The sequence below is a fragment of the Prenolepis imparis genome, unplaced genomic scaffold (assembly GCF_030444845.1).
Source record: "Prenolepis imparis isolate NDT839.2.m4 unplaced genomic scaffold, iyPreImpa1.0 SCAF_8, whole genome shotgun sequence".
In the NCBI taxonomy this organism is placed as follows: Eukaryota; Metazoa; Arthropoda; class Insecta; order Hymenoptera; family Formicidae; genus Prenolepis; species Prenolepis imparis.
In genome coordinates this window covers 16,615,161-16,636,453 of record NW_028141166.1, presented here as the reverse complement: position 1 = coordinate 16,636,453, position 21,293 = coordinate 16,615,161, and the positions used below count along the sequence as shown (strand labels likewise).

General features: G+C 38.0%; 2 protein-coding genes and 1 long non-coding RNA gene across 8 annotated transcripts; 1 reads left to right on the top strand and 2 right to left on the bottom strand.

Moving 5' to 3' along the window:
• Positions 1–86: 86 nt before the first annotated feature.
• Cart (Carcinine transporter) lies at positions 87–5,960 on the bottom strand. Of its 3 annotated transcripts, none has more exons than XM_083044578.1 (11): positions 5,821–5,958; positions 4,928–5,149; positions 4,127–4,300; positions 3,700–3,803; positions 3,352–3,506; positions 3,008–3,176; positions 2,351–2,599; positions 1,744–1,958; positions 1,345–1,526; positions 938–1,116; positions 87–660 (listed from the first exon to the last, which is right to left on the bottom strand). In XM_083044578.1, exons 1-11 carry the CDS (start codon positions 5,881–5,883, stop codon positions 450–452), a joined length of 1,923 nt encoding a protein of 640 aa, XP_082900704.1. In that variant the 5' UTR covers positions 5,884–5,958; the 3' UTR covers positions 87–449. The 3 variants fall into 3 exon arrangements, with proteins under 3 accessions (XP_082900704.1, XP_082900705.1, XP_082900706.1); XM_083044579.1 differs by having other exon boundaries at positions 4,937–5,149; XM_083044580.1 differs by lacking the exon at positions 4,928–5,149 and having other exon boundaries at positions 5,821–5,960.
• A 35-nt stretch (positions 5,961–5,995) lies between these two features.
• Positions 5,996–21,007, bottom strand: Fs(2)ket (Importin subunit beta Fs(2)Ket). Of its 3 annotated transcripts, none has more exons than XM_083044577.1 (7): positions 20,606–21,007; positions 20,007–20,065; positions 19,733–19,915; positions 18,970–19,323; positions 18,749–18,898; positions 16,681–18,542; positions 5,996–6,136 (listed from the first exon to the last, which is right to left on the bottom strand). In XM_083044577.1, coding segments are annotated over exons 1-7 (2,670 nt in total). In that variant the 5' UTR covers positions 20,667–21,007; the 3' UTR covers positions 5,996–6,135. The 3 variants fall into 3 exon arrangements, with proteins under 3 accessions (XP_082900703.1, XP_082900702.1, XP_082900701.1); XM_083044576.1 differs by lacking the exon at positions 5,996–6,136 and adding an exon at positions 14,806–16,028; XM_083044575.1 differs by lacking the exon at positions 5,996–6,136 and having other exon boundaries at positions 16,677–18,542.
• On the top strand, positions 16,028–19,134 carry LOC145939938 (uncharacterized). Of its 2 annotated transcripts, none has more exons than XR_014425925.1 (3): positions 16,028–16,185; positions 18,751–18,900; positions 18,993–19,134. It is a non-coding gene; the product is annotated as an uncharacterized LOC145939938 (long non-coding RNA). The 2 variants fall into 2 exon arrangements; XR_014425926.1 differs by having other exon boundaries at positions 18,741–18,900.
• Positions 21,008–21,293: the final 286 nt, after the last annotated feature.

Below are 21,293 nucleotides of genomic sequence, written 5' to 3'. Positions count from 1 at the left end.
TATTCCTTAAAGATTTTATATGCTACGTGCGTAGTTATGTGCAATTTGAAAGGAAAGATATATGTAGAGTTTCTTATTGCACTTTTCTCCCTGATAATCTCTCACACTTACATATATCATGTATGCTATTGTGAATTTGTATTTTTTGTTATGTGAATTTGTATTTTTTATGTTATTTAGAGATTTCATCATATTCACAATATTAAAAGAAATATATTGATTAGGCCTATTTTTTTTGTCCAGTGCGCGAGTTTTACTAAAATAACATTTATTTGATAGAATATTAGTTCTTTGTATAATTCAATGATTTTATAAATTAATAACATATAAGAGAAAATGGAATATTTTTTAAATCAGCATTGAAAAATACTTCACCCATAAATGCGATAAAGAGAGATAAAAAGATTGTTTCAGTTTTTCTCTTGACTAGAGATTCCAAGTGTTCAAAGTTAAAACCAATAGGTCATCTTCATGGTCCCATCGGAATCGCGTTGAGTATCCATCACGCTAGATTGGCGAACCACACGGCGAACACTCGCAGTGCTCGACCATTGTTGTTCTTCCAAAATAGATGAAGAAAATGGCACTTTAGGTACTTCGTGCATCTCTACTGTTTCTCGCATCGACAAATCTTCGTAAGAAGTTGCAACCGACGATGGCCTGGAGAACATTTTAATAAACTTTAAGTATAACCAAATGAAAATATAACAAAAACAAAAATTGTAGATATAATATATCATAAAGAAAAATAATTGCATTATTAAGATATAATGTTAAATTTAATTTTACATATACAAAATCATATTTATTTTATTTATTATATTTTGACTTTATTAACATTCATAAATCAGAGAGATTTTTTGGAAAGAATAAATTCAAATTCTAGTGTTCTATAAGCTCAAAGTTGGATAATTAATAATTTATTATTAACACGTACTTTGTCGGGACACAGCGGATGCAATCCGCGCACGTCCAATCTTTCCCAAATAATTCTCCTTCCTCAATGGTTTGCGGCAAACGATGATGTAATGTTTCTGGTAACCGCAATCCGGATACACCACCAATAACTGAGATGGCACCTAAGATGACTAAAGGCAAGACAAGATTCTCTTTCCCCTGAAAAGAATCGCATTCGCAAATTTTCTATTTATTACCAAAATCTAACTCGCAATAATATGAGTAAATAAATTCCGTATATATTTCGCATCTAATAAAAAATCAATAAGATAATAAATTACAATAATAAGTCAGCGAATAATTAATGACTTAATATAATTTAATAAATTTTGTAAAGAGATACTTTTTATAATTACTATACTAAAATAGAATTCATTGCAGACTCACGAGATATGTTACGAAGGGTATAATGATGAGTCCGAGGCCGCTGATATATGCGGAGAAACCAATAGCAACTCCGCGCAATTGCGTGGGGTAGAGTTCTCCGGCGAAGGGATAAATAATTAGAAAAGACGCCGATATTGCAGATTTCGATATGAGAAACAATACCAAGGTCTCCATAACAGCATCTTGAATGAGAGACATTTATTATAGAAATAGTAATAGTAATTGTGAAACTGAGATATATCAAAGTTATCTCTTCTAACATATAAAACTTATACGATATTAATCAACTGTTGTAACTTAGTGCTTTCAGCAATATCGCTATGTAGCACCAACCAACTAATTAAATTGCTATTCTTGATAATTAATCAAGTCATCGACTGATTGGGCAGCGGTGCGTACCGGGTGACAACAGCACCGTGGCGATACACGATACTCCAGCCACGACCATGCAAAGACAAAGAGGCCATCGACGGCCCCATCGATCCATTACAACCCAACAAGCGATGTAACTGGGAATCTCGGCGAGGGAAGAAAAGAGAAAACTCAGATGTTCCTCATTTCCTAATGCCGGACCATAATAAGAAAGACCGACGTACACCATATTGTTAGCAAACCTAATCATAATAAGATGAAATTCATTCGCACGTCAAAAAAATTATCACGTTATATTATCTCTAGATACCAACATCCAACATTCTAGAAATCAATCTAATTAAAAATAGATGATTATGTAATAAATAAAATCAATGGATTTTAATCTACTGAATTTTTAAATTGATTATGATTGATTAGAAAATCAAGATTTACAAAATGATCGTATGTGAAGAACAATACGTTAGAAGAAAATAATTATGCGAAGCTTGTCTTTTTTTAATAAACTATAAACAGATGAGCTCGAAATGATGAATAAAAATAAGAAGAGAAAAGAATAAGGATCGATATACGAATATATTGCGCATTTTTTGCTATATCTAAAATTGATAGACTTTTCTACGCTTCGAATTACCAGTTTAAAGTGATAAGACATGTCTTGAGACGCATATTCGGTGTTTTGAAGAGCGAGAGGACACCGGGTCCAGTTCGCAATCTTTCCTCCTCACTCTTCGATCTCGACATTGTCATGCGTTGACGAAGTTTTTGCGTAAACGATGCTGGGAGCTCTTTGCCATTTACCCGAGCCAGAGTTTCGAGAATATCATTAGCTTCGCTTAGGCGACCTTTTGCTAATAGCCATCTCGGTGATTCCGGTAAAAACCTATAATAATCTCTGATCTTACACGTGTGCGTGTATGAATAATAAATTAAGATAAAAACTTTCGAGTTATATTACTCATTGTCAGAATTATTTCAGAATAATTAAGAATACATTTCGACGAAGATTTGAATAATAATTGTAGAACTAAATAGAATGTCTAAGCAGATGTTTCTAAATTATTTTTTTATAGATCTTAATTTCATACTAATTTAATAATATTGAAAAAACAGATGTCTTATTATGCAAAAATAATTCTTATGAATCGCAAATATTACATATTCATTACAATTGCATATTATATAAATACATTATATAATTTACGTAATTTCTATAATCTAATAAATAATTTATGTAATCTGCGTTTAGAAATGTTAATGACAATATTAACTGTTTGTGCTGTTCACTCACCACCAGTAAAAAAAATAAATCAAGAATGGTGCACTCGTGGTTATGGCAAGCATTCGCCAACCGCGTATTAAATAAGTGACGCCTGCTAGCATACAGAGACCGATTGTATAAAAAGTACAAGTCATAACAGTCACGAATGAGCGGTAATTTGGGCCGACGAGTTCTAAGGCTGCGGAAATAAAGTTATTAATAAATATTAATTAATAATTATTAAAAAAGATATCGTTACCAAGTTCTATTACAAGTATCGATAAAGCTTAGCTCTCATCAAATATTTTTATTATGTTATTAGTGTAGCAATATTTCAGTAAAATGTTTATTTATTACAAAAGTTAATTGCTTACAGATAATGAAAGGTATTTGATAAATTGCTGGTATCGTCAAACCGATGACGAAGCGCGTAGAAGCCCAAGTCCAAAAATTGTTTGTTATCGCCGTCAGAAAGCCCCCGGTTATTAGCGTTGCCAGACACGTAAAGAAAGATAATCTTCGACCGATTCTAACAAAATAATGACATTTAAATACGGCACTAAAATTTAATAAGATAAATAATCTATAGCAAAGGTAGATATAATTAAAACACAAATATGGAATATTTTTTATAAATGGCTCTATTTATCTACAGAATTTTAAATCTTTGAAAGAAATTAAATTTTAATGAAAATTGAACTGTCAACCGAGCTCTAGTTTACCTGTCATTTAATGTACCGAACAGATATACTCCTATAGGGCCCCCCATATTAAGAGCAACCAAGCCAATCGTTGGATAGATTGCGTGATCGCAAACGAGATCGAACTGTAACACAGCCGAATTTCTAACATAAGCGTACACTTGTTGGTTCGAACAGTTCTTTTTCTTTCCTTGTGTATAAATTTATTCTTATATTTTAGAATTTCTCTAAATGAAATATTTCTAATTACTCATTTCCGTAAAAAGACTGTACATTATTATTTAATTGTACCTTGTATTAAAAATGAGCGAGACTATCTCTCCAGTTATAAAATTGTAAAGCACTTTGATGAAAATCTGTTAAATATTATTCGCGAAAAGATTCAATTTATATAAAGACCAGAAAAAAATTGTATAAACTTGTCATTACAACTGGACGCATGACATACGTCAATGACGATAGACGATGTCACCTCGGAGGTCTCATATTCCCAGCCGTGATCGCAGGGCACGATGGACCACGAGGAATTATTTGACGAATACGTCGCCACGACGGAGTTGTTCTCCGTCGTCATCCAATCGACGTCATATCGTGTGCACTGGCTATAGGTCCCGTTGTCGTCCTGCATTCATATTACATCTTTTAGCGTCACGCCGCGCGACATTGTATGAATAATACATTCACTATATGCTCGAGCCGTAAGGCAGAATCGATCCTATCGATGGGGTCGATTGCACGTGAAACAAATGGAAGGTTTTACTTATTTCCATTTAACGTTAAATTCTATTAGGTAAAGGAGATTGTACACATGTACAACGTTGCATTTATCGGCTCTTCAATCTTCTAGCCTTGCTGAAGAAATGACACACTACAAAAGGAATTCAGAATAATTTGCGTTGCTTAGCATGGTTTCAAGCGCTAACTAGGCACAACTCGAATTGCAATTGAATAACGATAGGATACGATGCGATTAATTGGCTTGATTGAACTTGTACAGAGAAGGAAACAAATTGCTAAGGGAATGCAACAATAAAAATTAAATAGAAGAGGGATACATCGACAAGACTAACAACTACTACACATATTAAATATGCACAGAAGATAATATGGTCCTCTGATCGGTCACAGTTGAAAAAGTAGATGTGATACATCGGTATATAATCGTCAATTTTTACACATCATTATTTGGGACACATAATTTTGTCGCAAAGCATCGAAAAAACAAGCTCTCTCGCACAATCGACTGCACCTGACTCACAGGAATGGCGAGACGTTTTCTGCGTGCAGCATCCATATGCTCCAGACCCGGTATCTTGCACCAATGCGGCGGTGTATTCGCCATGAATAACTGATTAAAAGCGCAGAAACCGCAGGGCAGACATGCCGGCAGACAGACCAGCCACAACAACTGCTTTTGATAACGACCAAACTCCCCGACGATCGGCAGAAGATCATCGAGATCGAAGCTATCCTATGAGGCATTTCGCGAGAAGCGCGATTCGCGATTAAATGGCTACAGAGAACATCCTATTGCTGTCGTATCTGTATTTGTAAATGAGTTATGAATTCTCTGACCAATTTGGAATTTTAATTGGACACTTTTTAATTTTCAACATTAATTTTTAAGCATTATGTCTACTGAAAATTAGTAAAATTTAGGTCAAAATTAAATTTAGCAAAATAAAATTAATTGAAAAATATTTATAATACTTATGTTTCAATTATATAAAACTTAATTTTCGAAAAATTTTTTTATTTTTAATCGCTCATAAAAATTATTTTCAAATGTTTTAATTAAAGAACAATCAATTCTCTCTGATTTTTTTTTAGACTCTACGATTTGTGATCAAACAGGGTGGTAAAAAAACAGAGCTGCTATTGAAAATTTTTTCTTTAGATTCTTTATCTAGAATCAACTTAGAAATTGTAAAATGTCCATGACTCATTTAAGCAAAAATGATTTAAATATTATTCAACCAAGAGAGATTACGCAAGTATGCGAAAAATTAATGTCATCTCTAACATAGAATTTCGCTTCCATGAAGTCGATGCAGAATAATAGGCAAAATAATCGAAAATTGAAATAAAGACAAGGGAAGATAACTTTCGTATAAAAATAACCGAATAAAAATTAATACTTACATTATCCTTCGCAACTCTGGTATTATCGGCCTGTATCGAGCTGTTATCATTCTTTCCCTCCATTTCGGTGAACTTTGACTTCGTCCCACGCGTTATCGAAAAAGCTTCGATGATACCTTACAAAGGCGTCACGTGACGTGCATTAGCCTCCATCCGTGGATAGATACGACTGATGTGACGTGCGTTGCATCGTCTTGTCCGTCTTCCTCCGTAATAAAAGTGCGAGAGAATGATGTCTCTCTCGTAGATTTGTAAAAAATGCACCATGCACCCTCAACGATTTCGGCGCTGACGGCGATTCGCCGCGATTCGTCTTCTATTAACAGGACACGGGTCCAAAATACGTTAATGAGTTCGAGTATTCTTCCAATTGCCGACTTTGATGTTTGAGTATTTTTGCAGTATTGGGATCATTTTAATTACATCATGAATATAGATTTATAATCTATTCATCTAACATCTAACTTATTATTCCAAAAATACACAAATTATATAGAACGTAAATTAAATTGTTTTTCTAAATTTATGATAAAAAATATATATAAAAGATTAATTTTGCATAGATTGAAATTTTAAATAGTTACGAAAGATTTGCAAAAATCAACAAACACAAATTGCAAATGTCTCTCAATCCTTGTAAAACTATAATATAATTAAATTAAGTCACATACATATCTGTTTCATTAAAAAAAATATACGCAAAGAAATATTTATAACTATAAATAATGACACTTTTAGATGACTCGAAATTACGATCAACTGCACACGCACTCTTGCACTGGATGAAAGAACGTATTTAACGCGATAGACGGATAGTTAGTCTGTGTGTCGCGGGGTGTGTCCTTCTAATTCAATTGGGTTAAAGGTGCTTAGAAGAGATTAAGAATAATACTGGCACATGCCGTGTTACGGACACACGATGCGACGATTTGATACCCTCTTCGTTCCCATTCCCTCTGGATAGATGCGATATTCGTTTCGTCACAATACGAATTTTTAATTCCATTAGAAAATAAAGAATTCTTAGATTATATAAATTTATGATAATAATATAGAATTATATATCACGTGAGCATAACAATTTATATAAGTAATAATCTGCAGAACGTTTGTAAAAAAAATTAAATTAAAAAATAAAATTTTAATGCTTTAAATTCTAAATTTCTGCTCCAAAAATGTTCTTAAACAAAATGCGATAAATATAAAAAAGATGTCGAAAAAGGGTGGTGTGACGGCTATATGTTTGATATATTTGAGCGGCGACTGGTAATAATGGCATCACTGCGTGTATACAGATTTCAAATGAAATTTATTTTCGGGCCATCGTGTTCTGTGAGAAAAAAAAGGAAATCATGAAATAAAAACAGGAAGCAATTTCCGCAATTTCCGTCGATTAGATCTCGTTTCACCTTTCATTGCGCATTCCTGTATACGAGATCGCGAGCGCTTTTGTCGCATTTCGAAACTCGCGTCTCTGAAGAAAGACAAATCAAACGATGAAGAAATAACAGTCGAAATGACTCTGAATATTATATGGCACTGTCGCTTGGCGATTCGTATAATTCTTGTCTCTCGCATTCATCGGTACAGTCAGCCACATTAATGTCTTAAGTGATATGCAATCGAATTGATCCTGTATACAATGTAACGTGCACAATGCATCGTGCATCGAGATTATGCGAGCGGCGAAGAAAACGTCTTCGTGATTTTGCGAAAACTTTCGACCGATTGCGCCGCGATTTATTATAGGGGCCTTGATGAGGGGTCTATCGAACGATCATTAATGTGACCGATTATACGCTAGACACACTTCCCGAAGACTCGTCCTCCAATCATTCCACGATCGCTCTGGCATTCACGTAACCGATGTAGCTGAAGTCACATTATCTCGTTGTCAATTATAAATCTTCACAAGAAACACAGTCTTCGCAAGCACCACATGACTGATTCAAACCGAATAGGAATAAAATGATAACGCAATGCGATATACACGCATCACGTGAATATGCCACACCCTCTCCTGTTGTAGTCTGATCAGTTCCTTGTCGTTTCGAAACCGTTTCGAAACTTACAATTAAAGAAGCAAGTGAAAAAAGAAGGAATATTATTTTTTTTTTAAATCGAGTTATATAATTTAGATTGTTCACCTAATTTTTGAATACGTACAAATAAATGCTAAAAAGACGATAATCACATTTATTCACATACATAAGATATAGTCGATTTTGATTTTATTTCAGAGAATTATTTTCTTTTAATTTTTATAAATAAATAAAAAATAATTATTTGCACGAATTCAAACGTTAGATAAATCGAGAAATGATTCTGATACATATATCGTCAGTTTCGAAATTATAGGCCATACATAAATTCTCAAATATATATATATATATATATATATATATATATATATATTTAGCTTTAAAATCCGAAACTAGAAACACTATAAATTTTATGTATTATCTTCATTCACTTGACTGTTTAGAATTTCGGAGTTTAGAAGTTAGAACTTCTGAATAAAACGACATTAAATGGAATAACCGAGTAAATGTTCCGTACAGTTTGAGATTCTTGATAGAATTTTGACGTATCCATTTTATTTAAATCCGAATCGCGACATTTAAAAATATCTAGTTGTACTAAAATCTTTTATATGTTGACTGCCATCCTGTGCTATCGCAAACAATGTTTTCCGATTCTTAAATGACATAAAAAATTATTTTATTTTATCTCATATAGTAGCCGATTTCTTTTTCTCTGAGTCGTAAAAAATGCATGTTATATTAAATCTGACACCTTTACGTAAATTTTGTAAATTTTTACACTCATGTAAATTTTCTCTTAAATATAACAAAATAAAATCTCTTCTGTGACATCACATTTTTTTAAATAGCATAATTTGCTTTTTAATTTGATCGTACAATCAAAAAACGATAGATACCCGCGAAACGCGGACAAATTTAGTGCTTTTCCCTTAGCTCGATACCGATCGTAGGCGCAAAAAGGACATCGAGTTGAGCAAGTATTGATGATTACATTCGATCTGCGAGGGTTACGCCGCTCAAAAATCGGCGATTCGATTATCTCTCGCGTGTCGCGAGAGTAGGCCGTGATTTCTGCTCGTCGCGAAGCACCAATAAAGATTGATCAATGCTCTTATCACGCCGCAAAAGGGCCTTATCCTACAGAGATCGGCGGATCGAGTGCCAGGAAATTGCTTGTATAGGAGAGGGTGAAGCTATGACGACAGGCGGACGTCCACATTCAGCATCGTCCTCTTTATTTCTCTTTTTTTTCGCTTCACCCACGCATATATAGGTCGCCTAGAGACACATTTTTTCTTCTCACCATGCGTCAATTATAATCATTTTGGTCCGATCGCCTCCCGATCGGCAGCAGCACTCGACATTCATCACATGCGCAGCGCACCAGACGTCATCCACGCACGCAGCTGTTTTTTTTGTTGCTTTTTTTATTTTTTTTTTTTATTTTAATTATTTCGCCCACTTCGTCACGACGGTGGCGTCGCTCCCTCTCTCGGCATCTCGCTTCAGAAAAATATCGTATATCGCAAGGAAACTCGACGTGACACATTTTAACGTGAGGACTTCCGTATCGCGGCAATTTTTTTCACGAAAACGAGAGAGAAATCTACATCAAATTTGATCTACACACAGAACAGATGTTTTTCCTTGGAGCTATCGTGCTATTGGAATTTTCGTTCGGTGTATACAATATGTAACAATTAATTACTATGGAACACGCAATTTTTAATTGACGGATCCCAATATCGATAATTCTCTGCAGAAAGCGTGTGATGCGAGGAAAAGACCTGTCGCTTCAGGTCGCAATTTCTGCGACTTATAATGCGGTTCGAGGTAGAATTCTCTCTTTCGGTAACATCGTGAATCGAGAACAAAAGGGAAAAAAGAAGAAAAGTAATAATTTTGCGCTCGTATGTTCCTGCGATACATCGCTTCGTCGCCACCGCCGCGCGATATCAAGCGCATCGAACAACAGATCTACGTTGGGCTCGTGTTTCGCGACTCGATCGTTAAAAAATATTATCGAAAATATTGTCTCGTACATACAAGGACACCGCAGGCGGACGGAAAGTCGCGAGGACGCTCGCGAGCCCGCGGGATCACGTGGAAAATTCGAGAGACAACAATGTTGCAACTATTACCTGTTTGCGGCCATTGGTGCAATGTAATTATAACGATCTAATATCTAAAAAATTCATAAAAAGTGTACTCTGATATCTGTATGATATCGCATTAATAAGTCGAGAAGGCAATCGCAAAGAGAAAAAAATTATTTTCAATATTTGATTATATATCACTGGTAGACCCAAAGATACATGAATAATGATGTGTTATGCAGATTATTAGTTTTAATAATATAAAAATCGCACTTGCAGAAAATTTTCCATTGATCCCGCAGGCCGACAAGCGGCGCGATCCGGCCCGCCCCGCGATATAAAATTTATATTTTACTTTTACATGTTTGCTTCTTGCTTCCGTTTCTCCAACATCGACGATCCGTTCTCCATTCTCAAACGTGACGCCGCGATTCACGACGAATCACGAGCCAACCACATTATCATCATCATCAACATTCTCATCATTATACCATCATCCTCAACAGCAACATCATCAACACCAATATCATCAGCATCACTAACATCTTCTCTCCCCGATCCGCTCCTTCAATCATCGATGCATCCTTGATAAATTTCGCTCCTCATTTACTTCACAGCGCACATCATCACTGATACAGCGTAATGCACACGACTTTAAATATACTAAAATACGCTCATCACGTACGTTCGCTCTAGTAAGCATCGCACGCACTCTAGGAGTCTCGACGATGAAAAGGCTAAACAACTAATTAGTCGACAAGAGTCAATAAGTCGCTTTGTCGTGCTATTATGGGTTTCCTCAGGCTGGCTTCGCGTGCTGGCGAAAAGTCTACGTCGTCACGCATCGAGGATCTTCCACCGCAAGGACGTTTCACGTCGTTTCCTCGACATAATCATGAGGATATTCTTACGGCGAAAAATGATATTGCCAAGAACATTGTTAGAGATTTTTTGCGAAGAAAATTTAAGGATAACTTACAGCGATCATCTACACAGAGCGTCGGAGCCTGATAATTTTTATACAATTAATTAATACTCCCCTCCACGCGTGTTACTCTTCTATCTTTGAAAAAAATCTTTGGCATGCGATTGTTTGGAATATACATATAGACTTATCTCTTTTATCGCGGATCTCCCGAAGCTCTGTTAAAAAAGGAGTTTAAAATCCTTCGGTTTTATATCGATTGAGAAACATTTTTAATCTACAAAAGAAAATTTTTAAAAAAATTATCCATCTGACGAAGACCTCCTTACGCATCACAAAGCCAGCCTGGATAGAACACGGTATTCGCGAGCGGGTTTTTCTTCGCCGACGATCCCGACGTGTGCGTTTCAGGCTCGATCAGGTTATCGAGATAGAGGGAAAAAAGAGAAGGGTTTCGATCGTAGGATATGCTAAATCAGGATCGTCCGTCAGAATCTTGTCCCTGCGATCGACAAAAGGATCGCAAAAGATCGCGAAGACCGTGCTCTCTTCAGGGTAGAACGTCGATCCCCCGCACACGAGAGTCTCTCTTTCAAAAAATCACAGTCGCATATACATCTATTATTTTTCTTTTTTGTATTTTCGTATCTTTTGTCACTTTTGTATCTCGTCGCTTAGTCTTCTGCGATCTCCCTCTCGTTCTCTCTTTCTTTCTCTCTCTCTCTCTCTCTCTCTTTCTCTGGCATCACAAATTTTCAGTTTATCCATTCACCCACAATTTCATGCTCCACTCTCGCATTTAACTTTCTCTCTCTTTCTATCTTTTTCCCCCTATTTCTATTTTTTTTTTATTCGATAAATTCGGCGACGCAATTCGCGGCAATTTCGCGTCAGCACCGAGACAATCTTTTTGAAAACGATTCAGATTATCTGTTATAGATAAATATAATATTTAATACGTTTAGAAATATAACAATTAGAACCATAATTATAAATATAGTGATATTTTTAGCATTTCGATTAATCTCGAAGAGAGAAAAAATGTTCAACGATCTTTGATTGTCAAATATCTAAAGATAATTTAGTAAAGAATAGAATATTTTTATTTTATAAAATTTTGTTCGTATTATTTGACAAACCAAATCGCATAATTTCACCTCTTCAAATTTTTAGAATTCAAGGCTATATAATATTTTCTATTATTAGATATGTGGACAAGTCAATACTAACAAAAAAAAAACATAAAAAATAGCAATATAGATAGAAATTAAATTATTTACATTTTCTGAAACAATGCAACTTTTGCTCAAACTTGATTTCTTTGTTAATGATAATAAAAACTCCAAATATATATATATATCGATTCAAGGTCAATCAATATTAAAATTACAACTGATTTTCGGATCATTGCAAATTCACAATTTAGCACAAGTTTGATTATATAAAAAAAAAATCTCAGCAAATTTGGGACGCGCTGCGAATTCCGGCGACCGTCACACACAGAAATTTCGCAAACTCTCGATTGCGAATCAGAAAAAGATGAGCGATCGAGTTCTTTGCAAAAGATGCGGAAAAACACGCACCGCTGTCCTCTCCGTCGTGGTACTCTCTCTCGCTTTCATTCTCTCTTTCTCTCTTATTCTTCACCTAATCTTCGCTAATAAGTGGAATGTATAAAAGAAAAGGATACTCGCGCTCCTATCGAATCCAGCGTAATCGAAAAATTCGCTATTGTTTGTGAATCGATAATTGTGTAATCGGTGATAACCATATGTTAAAACGATAAGTCATCAAAGATAATTTCGAAATTTCGGCATTAAAAACATCGCGTTTTGACACAACAGAGAATAATCAACTTCCTTGATAAATATTAAGAAATTTACAGAATAATAATTAACTATATACGAAATATTTTTTTTTTAATTTGTATACGAGTGTGTCGTTTAATGGATTTTTAATGTAAAATTTGATATAATTTGGCGTAATTTATTAAATCATAAAAAAAATTGTTACAGATATGTTCAACATATATTTGAAAATCATTGGCTATTTGACAATCGCCTTAAAATAAATATCGAATTGCTCGAATAAATATTGCCACAAGTTCGAAACGTTTTCCTGTGTTTTCGCAAGAAGTTTCACTTTGCAATATATGAAAATCTCATCTTAGAAAAATAGTTTATTCTTCTCTTAGAGAAAAGTGATTTCAATATATGTATACATATATATATATATGTATATATATATATATATATATATATATATATATATATACACATACATATAAGTATATATCTTCCACACGTTACTCAACTTTGACATCTCGATAGATTTCAAAACGATGATTAAAAGCTTTACTTACTTATTTACAATTTGGCAATACTCGTATGTCACAATCTGTCGAAGATAATACATTATTATCTCACTATTATTATTATCATTATTACTGAATCTACAGCAGATACGTAAACAAAATATCGAATTACGTGTATACATTTCTTAAACAAATAATAAGAAAAAAAAATCATTTTCTTTTTCTGCGATTTACGAGTATGTTGAGGGAGAGGAGTATCTAAAATATATATTCATTTCTCGTAAAAACCCGGATTATGAAATATCGTGGCAATACTTATGCGGGGATACTGTAATAATAAATGTCATGATATATTGTGTTATGTAAAATATTCGATCGATATAAAAAAGGAATTAGTTAAGCACGCACGTGGTATGAACGTGCGTCGTTGATGCACGAATTCTGATTTTCGGAGACAGAGATATAGATCAATCAACGTGATCGTTCTACATTTAATTGCCTTGATTGCCAGTGAAATTTTTTCTGAGAACTGTGCGTTTTCGCGCTGACGTTTGTCAAAAAATACATACACGCTCGCGTTTAATTAAATTCAAAAAGCTTATAAGACTCCCCTACGTTACGCTACATCACTATCTCCTTCCGCATCTCAAAAATTTGCGACAAGAAACGATTATATATGTATGTGTTCGAACGAAATCGCTATAAAATAGTCAAATTACGAAAAGAAAGTCCGGCATGTCCGCTGGCAAAAGTATTTGGAATGCATGGCACTACCACAGACACGTTTCTCGACGACGACGTGACGTAATTCCGTGTCACGTTATGTCGCAAAAAAAAAAATAATAATAATTCGCGAATCTTGAAACAGATCCACGAGGAGGCTGCACGATTTTACGGAACGATTCACGGTGATAATTCGCGACATCGTCATCAAAGATACGGTATAAGCGGAGGTAGAGATACACCACGTGGTACTCGAGACATCCCGGTCGAACGTGGAAGGGTTCCTCGCGATTTTAAATCGTAGCACGCGTTAAATTTCATCAACAAACACATTTCGTTCGGAGAGAAATCTTCTACTCTATGCTACTCTTCATCTCCAGGCTACGACACTAAACTATGTCAATTACCCGTTTAACAGCACTCGGCTCGTTTATAAACGCGATCACGGTATCTTCTCAAAGTCCCGGTGATCCGCGAGACTCTCTCATCGTATGGGAAAAAGGATAAAACGACGGGGATGGCAACGCGTGACCAGGAAGACGATCTCACCCAGACCTCGAGAGTGACCCAGACGTCTCGCGAACAGGGAAGGAAGGAACGAGTGTTTAAAAAATGTGGACAAGCCGTGCAGCGGTTGTTCCAAATGGCAGTGCAAAGCTCCTCGTCTGCGGCGTCACTCCTGAGTACCGTGATCGCGCCAAGTACTCGACTGATTACTGATACTGACGAATCAGAAATGATTCTGTATATATACGTATACGTCGACCGGTTATAAAGGCTAATAGGAAAGGAAAAGCGGACAGGATAAGATTGAGCGCTCAATATCACTTGCTCCTACGTTCAGGCCGGACGAGGACTTCGGTACAACTAAATCACTTGTGCCAGGCAAAATATTAACTTTAATGATCCAACCAACAGCAACAGACATTCACATACGGGGAAAAAGTAACATACACAGCATCATCTCATACTGTTACGCAACAGATCACGTGCGGATTCTCGCGTAGCACGATCGGACCAGGGGTCACCTAGTTTTTTTTTTTTTATGAGTTTTACAATCTTTCCGACCTTTCGCACTCAGTCTCTCTTTCTCTTTTTCTCTTCCTTGCTGCCCATTCATCCCGCTGCATATAGGAAAGTGATACTCTTCCATACGTACGTAAATTCTAAGCCTTATAGCTATAAACTGCGATTCAAAATTTGATGCACATCATTGAGAAGCTCGGTAAGAGCTTTACAATGAGTCAACGGCGAAAATCACCGTAAGTAAAAGACTTTTGTTCTTTTTTTTCTCTCTCATACACACACATCACAGATGCGCACATGCATACATTCATTTAACTACATTTTTCATACACTCTTTCTCGTATTTATCACGCTATCACTTTATTTCAGAAATTCTCCCTGAGTCTCTCGTTTTCATTTTCTCTCCGTCATTCATATACATATATATATGTATATATATACTTTCCATCCAACCTTTCTTGGTGTTCCTGTCGCGCTTTTGGAATCTCATTCTCTCGTATCTTCTTCTGCTCATTTCACGTAATCGTCCATCGAAGTCATCCTCTTTCTCTCTTTCTCGTTCTCTCTTTCCTCAAGTTTTAATCTCTCAATCACGCAGATAGAAGCCACAGGTTTGTTCGTATCAGACATACTTGCAATCAAAATCATCTCAGCGGACTTCTCGCTTGGCCTTAATTCATTCATCATCAGCAACATTTACTTGCATTCTTCATCATCCGTTGTCGGCATCCGGCAGACAGGTACTTATTTTTTTTTATTCTCTCTTCATCTCGCACGCTCTCTTTCTCTCTCTCTCTCTCTCTCTCTCTCTTTCTCTCATTCTCACTCTCGCTTTCTCACTAAAATCCCTTTCTCTCGTATTATATGGGCTGCGCTCAACACCGATATTATTATATCGATAAAATACCGTCGCCAGATAGGGACAAGTGCAGACTCATCACTCCATTTCGTCATCATCGCTTTGGACTCACGCACATCCATCAACTCGCATCCGCACCATCCAATCTTGTTGTCTTTGTATTGTGTTTGATAGCTTTCTAGTCAAATCAAATTGCACGACAGTACAACCGTGGGGTGATCTGTAAACAACAAAAGCGAGCCAAATATCAGTCACCGTCGCTCATCGGTGCCCTTTCTTTTGAGGAGAGGGGCAATTTCAAACGGGCATTTCAAATCGCGTACGCAGAATGTCCGAAGAACAGAAAATAACGCTACAACGGAAAGTAGCACATTCCTGTAAATAGTGAAACGATTCTTAAATGCCTTCATGTGCTCACATGCGCGCATTTTCTTTCTCTCTCTTTCTCTCTCTCTCTCTCCCTTTCTCTCTCTTTCTTTCTCTCTCTTTTTCTCTACATCTCTCTTTCGCCCTCCCCCTTTTCTCTTTCCCCTAACAATCCTACCCTAATTCTGTCCTACCCCTCTCTACGAAAAGCTCGCCCGTCAAACTTCACAATGCCGAAAACAATGTATACGATAATAAAATGTGCATGATAAAGACGGAGCGCGGAAAAGCGCGAGAAGAGGAGCAGCAAAAGTAACAAAGATGAACTTCATCGCTCTAATGGAATAATAAAACTGAAATACGAGTTGGAGAACAAACTCAAAATAAAAAAATACGGTGTTAGTGCATTGCGCGTTTTGATCAAATTGCATAGAGATCATTACGACGAGTAATTAAGCACGGCGTTTAAATTTTGAAAGAATGTAAATGAGATATACAGTACTTACCAACTGGACGTAGCGTTGGCGAGACTCTTGAGCTTCCGAATCTCCTTCGCAGCCCAAGTCGCCAGCTGTTTAGTCTTGTGAGTTCGCGACTTCCTACCCTTAACCAATAGCTCGTTAAGTGGCTCGGTTTCCACCATTGGCAATAGTTTGGCTCCAAATACCATTACGAGATCGCCCAGTAGACCGACCGAAGCGGACACATTGCCGTCCGAATGCTCGCGGTCCTGTGCTATCGAAGTGATGAATTGTATAATAAACGGCACGTGCGGCTCGATGAGAGAGATGGCAACGTCTGGACAATTGTTCGCATCACCGCGGAGACCCTGGACAATACCGGTGTAAGCTTCGAGTACGCCCTCGCGCAATTCATTCAGATAATCGATCATATCGTAGTCGCTCCTATCTACGTTAGCCTGCGATGCCTGCACCAGCGTCTGTAGTACAACGTCCAAATATTTCTTGAACTCTGGCCCAATACTCATGGCAATGTCACCGAAAGCCGAGAAGATTTGTGGTTTAACTGATCGATGGACGGCGTTATTGCTGAGATTTTCGAGCAACAGCGTCATGATTTCATCGCAGTATGGTATTATTTTGCTCTTGAGTGCGCGACAGATGTCACCAGTGAGACCGACAGCAGCACAGCACACCTGGTACTCGGCATAATTCTTCAGACCAAGACAAAGGTAAGGCTTGAATGCTTCCATATACTTTAGAAAGCCTTCACCCAATACTTCGACCAGAGTCGAGACGGCCATGAGCGCATCTTCCTGAACACCGCCTGATTTACACGAGTTCGAGTTGAACATGGACAGCAAAGCGGTCATTATCACATCGGATATTTGCGGTGCGTCCTCTGGAGTGACTTTACGGAGAACAGACTGCAAAGTTGCACAGAGCAGCGACTGCAGATCATTGTATTGAGCACGATCAGAGTGGCTCTGTATATGCGACTCCATCTGTAATACCTGCTGTAATCGCTCGAGTATCACCATTGTAGTCTTCTGTACAGTCACGTAACAGTCGCGCGGTGAATTCTTGACCATCTCCATCAGAGCCTCGTAAGCAGCGGATCTCAGATTTGCTTGAGCTCCGTCCGGTCGATCCGTTGTCTCCAAGAGTCGTTGAATGATAAAATCGAAATACTGTGACATGCAATATGTTTCCGGCTGAGTAGCATCTTCGCTCACTTCAGCAGCTTCGTAACTTGCCTCCGCTAAACCTGTGAATGCCCAGCATACATTGGCAGCGACGCGCGGTTCGGCTTTCAATCCATTCACCAAGGATTCCAATAGTGGCTTCAGATAAGTCTCATTGATCGCGGCATCTGGAATCATCTCGCATATACGGCCAAATGTCCATGCTGCGGTATCTCGAACGACCACGCTACTATCATACATCAGCTCAATGAGAGTGGGCATAGCCTGTTCCACCAGCGGTTTCAACGTGGCAGGTTCTAAACCACCGAGAATCGAACCAAACGCCATAAGAGCTGCATCTCTATACCTCCAGTCGGGGCTCTTAATGTTATCCTTGACGAAGGGAAGAACGAAGGGAACGATGGATTCTTCACAGCAACTGGAAAGTAGCATCAAGCATACTCCAGCGGCCTTTGAGGGATTCCAATCGTCTTCATCATCGAACTCCTCTTGCTTGGTTAATTTTTTCATCAATACCGGTACGAGATATTGTAAAGCTCCTTTAGCGTAATGTCGTGAAACTTTTAGCGGTGGGCGGCCTCCTTCCGATGCCTCTCCTTCTTCCATCGACAAGTCAACTTCCTCGTCAGATACATTCGACCAGAATTCTATTCCCTGAAGTGCTACTTCATCACTATCGGACTTCATAGCTTCTAAAGTAATCTGCAAAAAAAAATTTATCAATTAATTTCAATGTTACAACATTACAATAAGATAATTATAACTCAAGTGTCATTTTGCAATTTGAAAAAAGAGAAATAAGAGAGCTTTATTAAATATACATACTTTTCTTTATTTTTATTATCAATATTATCTGATATTGTATAATTGTTTTTATATACTGTATAAATTGTCAAATAGAAACTTACAGGAAACAGTGCTGGAGCCATGTATGGTTCCATGTATTGATAATACAGTGACATAATTTTCACAAGACACTGTAACGCAGCCACTCTGATTTGAGTATTGGCTGATTGAGTGGCCTCGCACACAACTTCCATTATGAAGTTACGTTCTGACTGTAAGTATAATTAAAATGTTAATTGTTTATCACATGTTTGTACAATAAAATTATATGCCCAACACTAACCTCTTTCTCAAAATTTCCTTTAGTAAACTCCAGGGAATTATATAAGGCGCTTGTCGCTGCTAGTCGAACATGATTTGACGTACTGGAACCCTTCATACCGTGAATAATAGCAGTGAGAATCTCATTTGATTGCGATACCAGCACTTCACTCTCAATCTCTTGGCAGATATATCCAATAGTCTCTAGAGTGGCCTCTTTCATCATTTCGGTACTGGACGGGTTGACAACATTATTAACCAACAATGGAATTAATTCGCTCCACTGTCCCACAGACAATTCGGCAACAGCAACGTAAGCGACGCATTGCGCTGCAGAACTTGGCCTATTGTTTTCTGTTCCTAACGCTCCTAAAATCTGCAACAATAAATATCCCACATAGGTCACTTAAAAAAGAAAATGATAATGTTTCTTAAAGAGACTCGACACGCTATAAGATTACTTAACATGAAATAATAAATCTTTCTCACAAATATGATTAAATATTCCAGGTATTTGCACACACACACAAAATTCCTATTCTGCAATTTTAAATTATCTTAAGCAGCGAGATAAACATATGTATATAAAAAAAGATAATAACATAAAGATAAAAAGAACACATCGCATTCTCTTATACAGATTCTTGATATCAGAGATAGATAAATTATTAAATATTTTTTATTTTAGACAAAAGATGAAATATTATTTCTTGATCAAATCAGGCAGTAGATAAAACTTGTTGATAATACACCATATAGAAGGTATGGGATGTAACGTGTCTTACATTTTTCTTGATATAATCCCTCGTTTCAACAGGGATGGTGAGCCAGCGTTGCTGGTACTGGAACTTCATTTCGGGATCCTTGGAGGTAAGTTGGTTCTTGAGCTGTAGACCCGCTGCCATGCGGGCGACGGGGCTCGCGCCGACTGTAACCAGCACGGCGCTGAGTCGTTGCACGAATTCATGCTGAAACACACGCAATAATAATAAGTATTACAACGTATTATTTTTTTTTTTTTTTTTTTTTTTTCGATCGTCAATCCCTTCGAATACTCACAAGATTGGAGTCGGCCGCATGCTGCAGAAAAGTCTGCGCTGCCACGAGCTCATTCTTATCTGAAAACGAGAGAGAGGCGTATTATTAATTCTTTGTTCGCAGCGGGGGAAATTGTATAGGTTAGAGCGAAAGAGCGCCTCGCGATATATAACTTATCGTGCAGATGGGTAGAACAACCGTCGTTCGTACTCGGGACAATACTTTTCCGGCGACGAACAAAGCGCCTAGCAACAGCGCGATATCGCGCGTACGAACCGCGTGCGAAATGGCCCTCGATCTGGTCCGCGAAAAAAAGGGGGACGGCGAGAGGCGACGTCGAAAAGATCGGCGGATCAGCTCGCGAATTCGAGCACGTTGCGGATGAATTTCTTTTCCCCCCCGAGGCGGAGAATTGCGACGCGCACGCGAAACGTCCTTCTCGCGACTCGTTACTCTCGGGAGAGAGCATCGTCGTCTCTCGATGAACCTCGGCGTTTCTCTCGTCCGGAGGACGAGATTCCTCCGCGGAGGAGGCTCGTCTTTTCGAGAGAGAGAATCGCCGGGCATCCGGTGACGTCGATGGCACGACGGTGCGAGAAAAATCCGACACTCGTACTCACCCGACGAGACGGTCCTCTCGAGGAATTGGATCAGCTGCAACGTCGTTGGATCCATCTGCATGGTTAACGGCAAATCGATTCTCGATTTTCACGGAGGCGATTCGTCACGAGTCCCGCGATCTCGACGGGAGAGAGTATATAAGTTTACGCCTGTTCCCTGATACGAAAGTTCTCGGCGCGACCGGCGGATATCCACATGTAGCCACCACCGACTCAACTGCCTTCGACTTTCCCCCTACCCTGCGCACCCACTTCCTGTGCCTGGCGGCCTATCCTCTCCTTCTCCTTCTCTCTCTCTCTCTCTCTCTCTCTCTATCTCCTTCGCTTCCTTTGCACGCAACGTGCGGCGTAGTAATATCCGTACCCTTCGATATTCACGTGCCCGAATCTGTTTACGAGTCGCGATTAAACCGGGTGGAAGAACGGTCCCTTGCGAAGAGCGATACGTAATCGACGCGATGACAGTCCCGGACACGAAACTACCGTCGCATTTTTCCGTCACGATCGTATTCTGTTTCCGCGAGCGCGAACTATTTACTCGAAGCGTGCTCCAGCGCCAAGCAACGCGCATGCGTCAGCTGATGCGCGCGTCACCTGGCACGGCGCTCCGCGGCCTCATTGGTCGCGCGTCCGTGCGCAAGATCAGACCGTTGGTGGGTCTTTTGATTTGAGATGTGTGTTTTTTAAG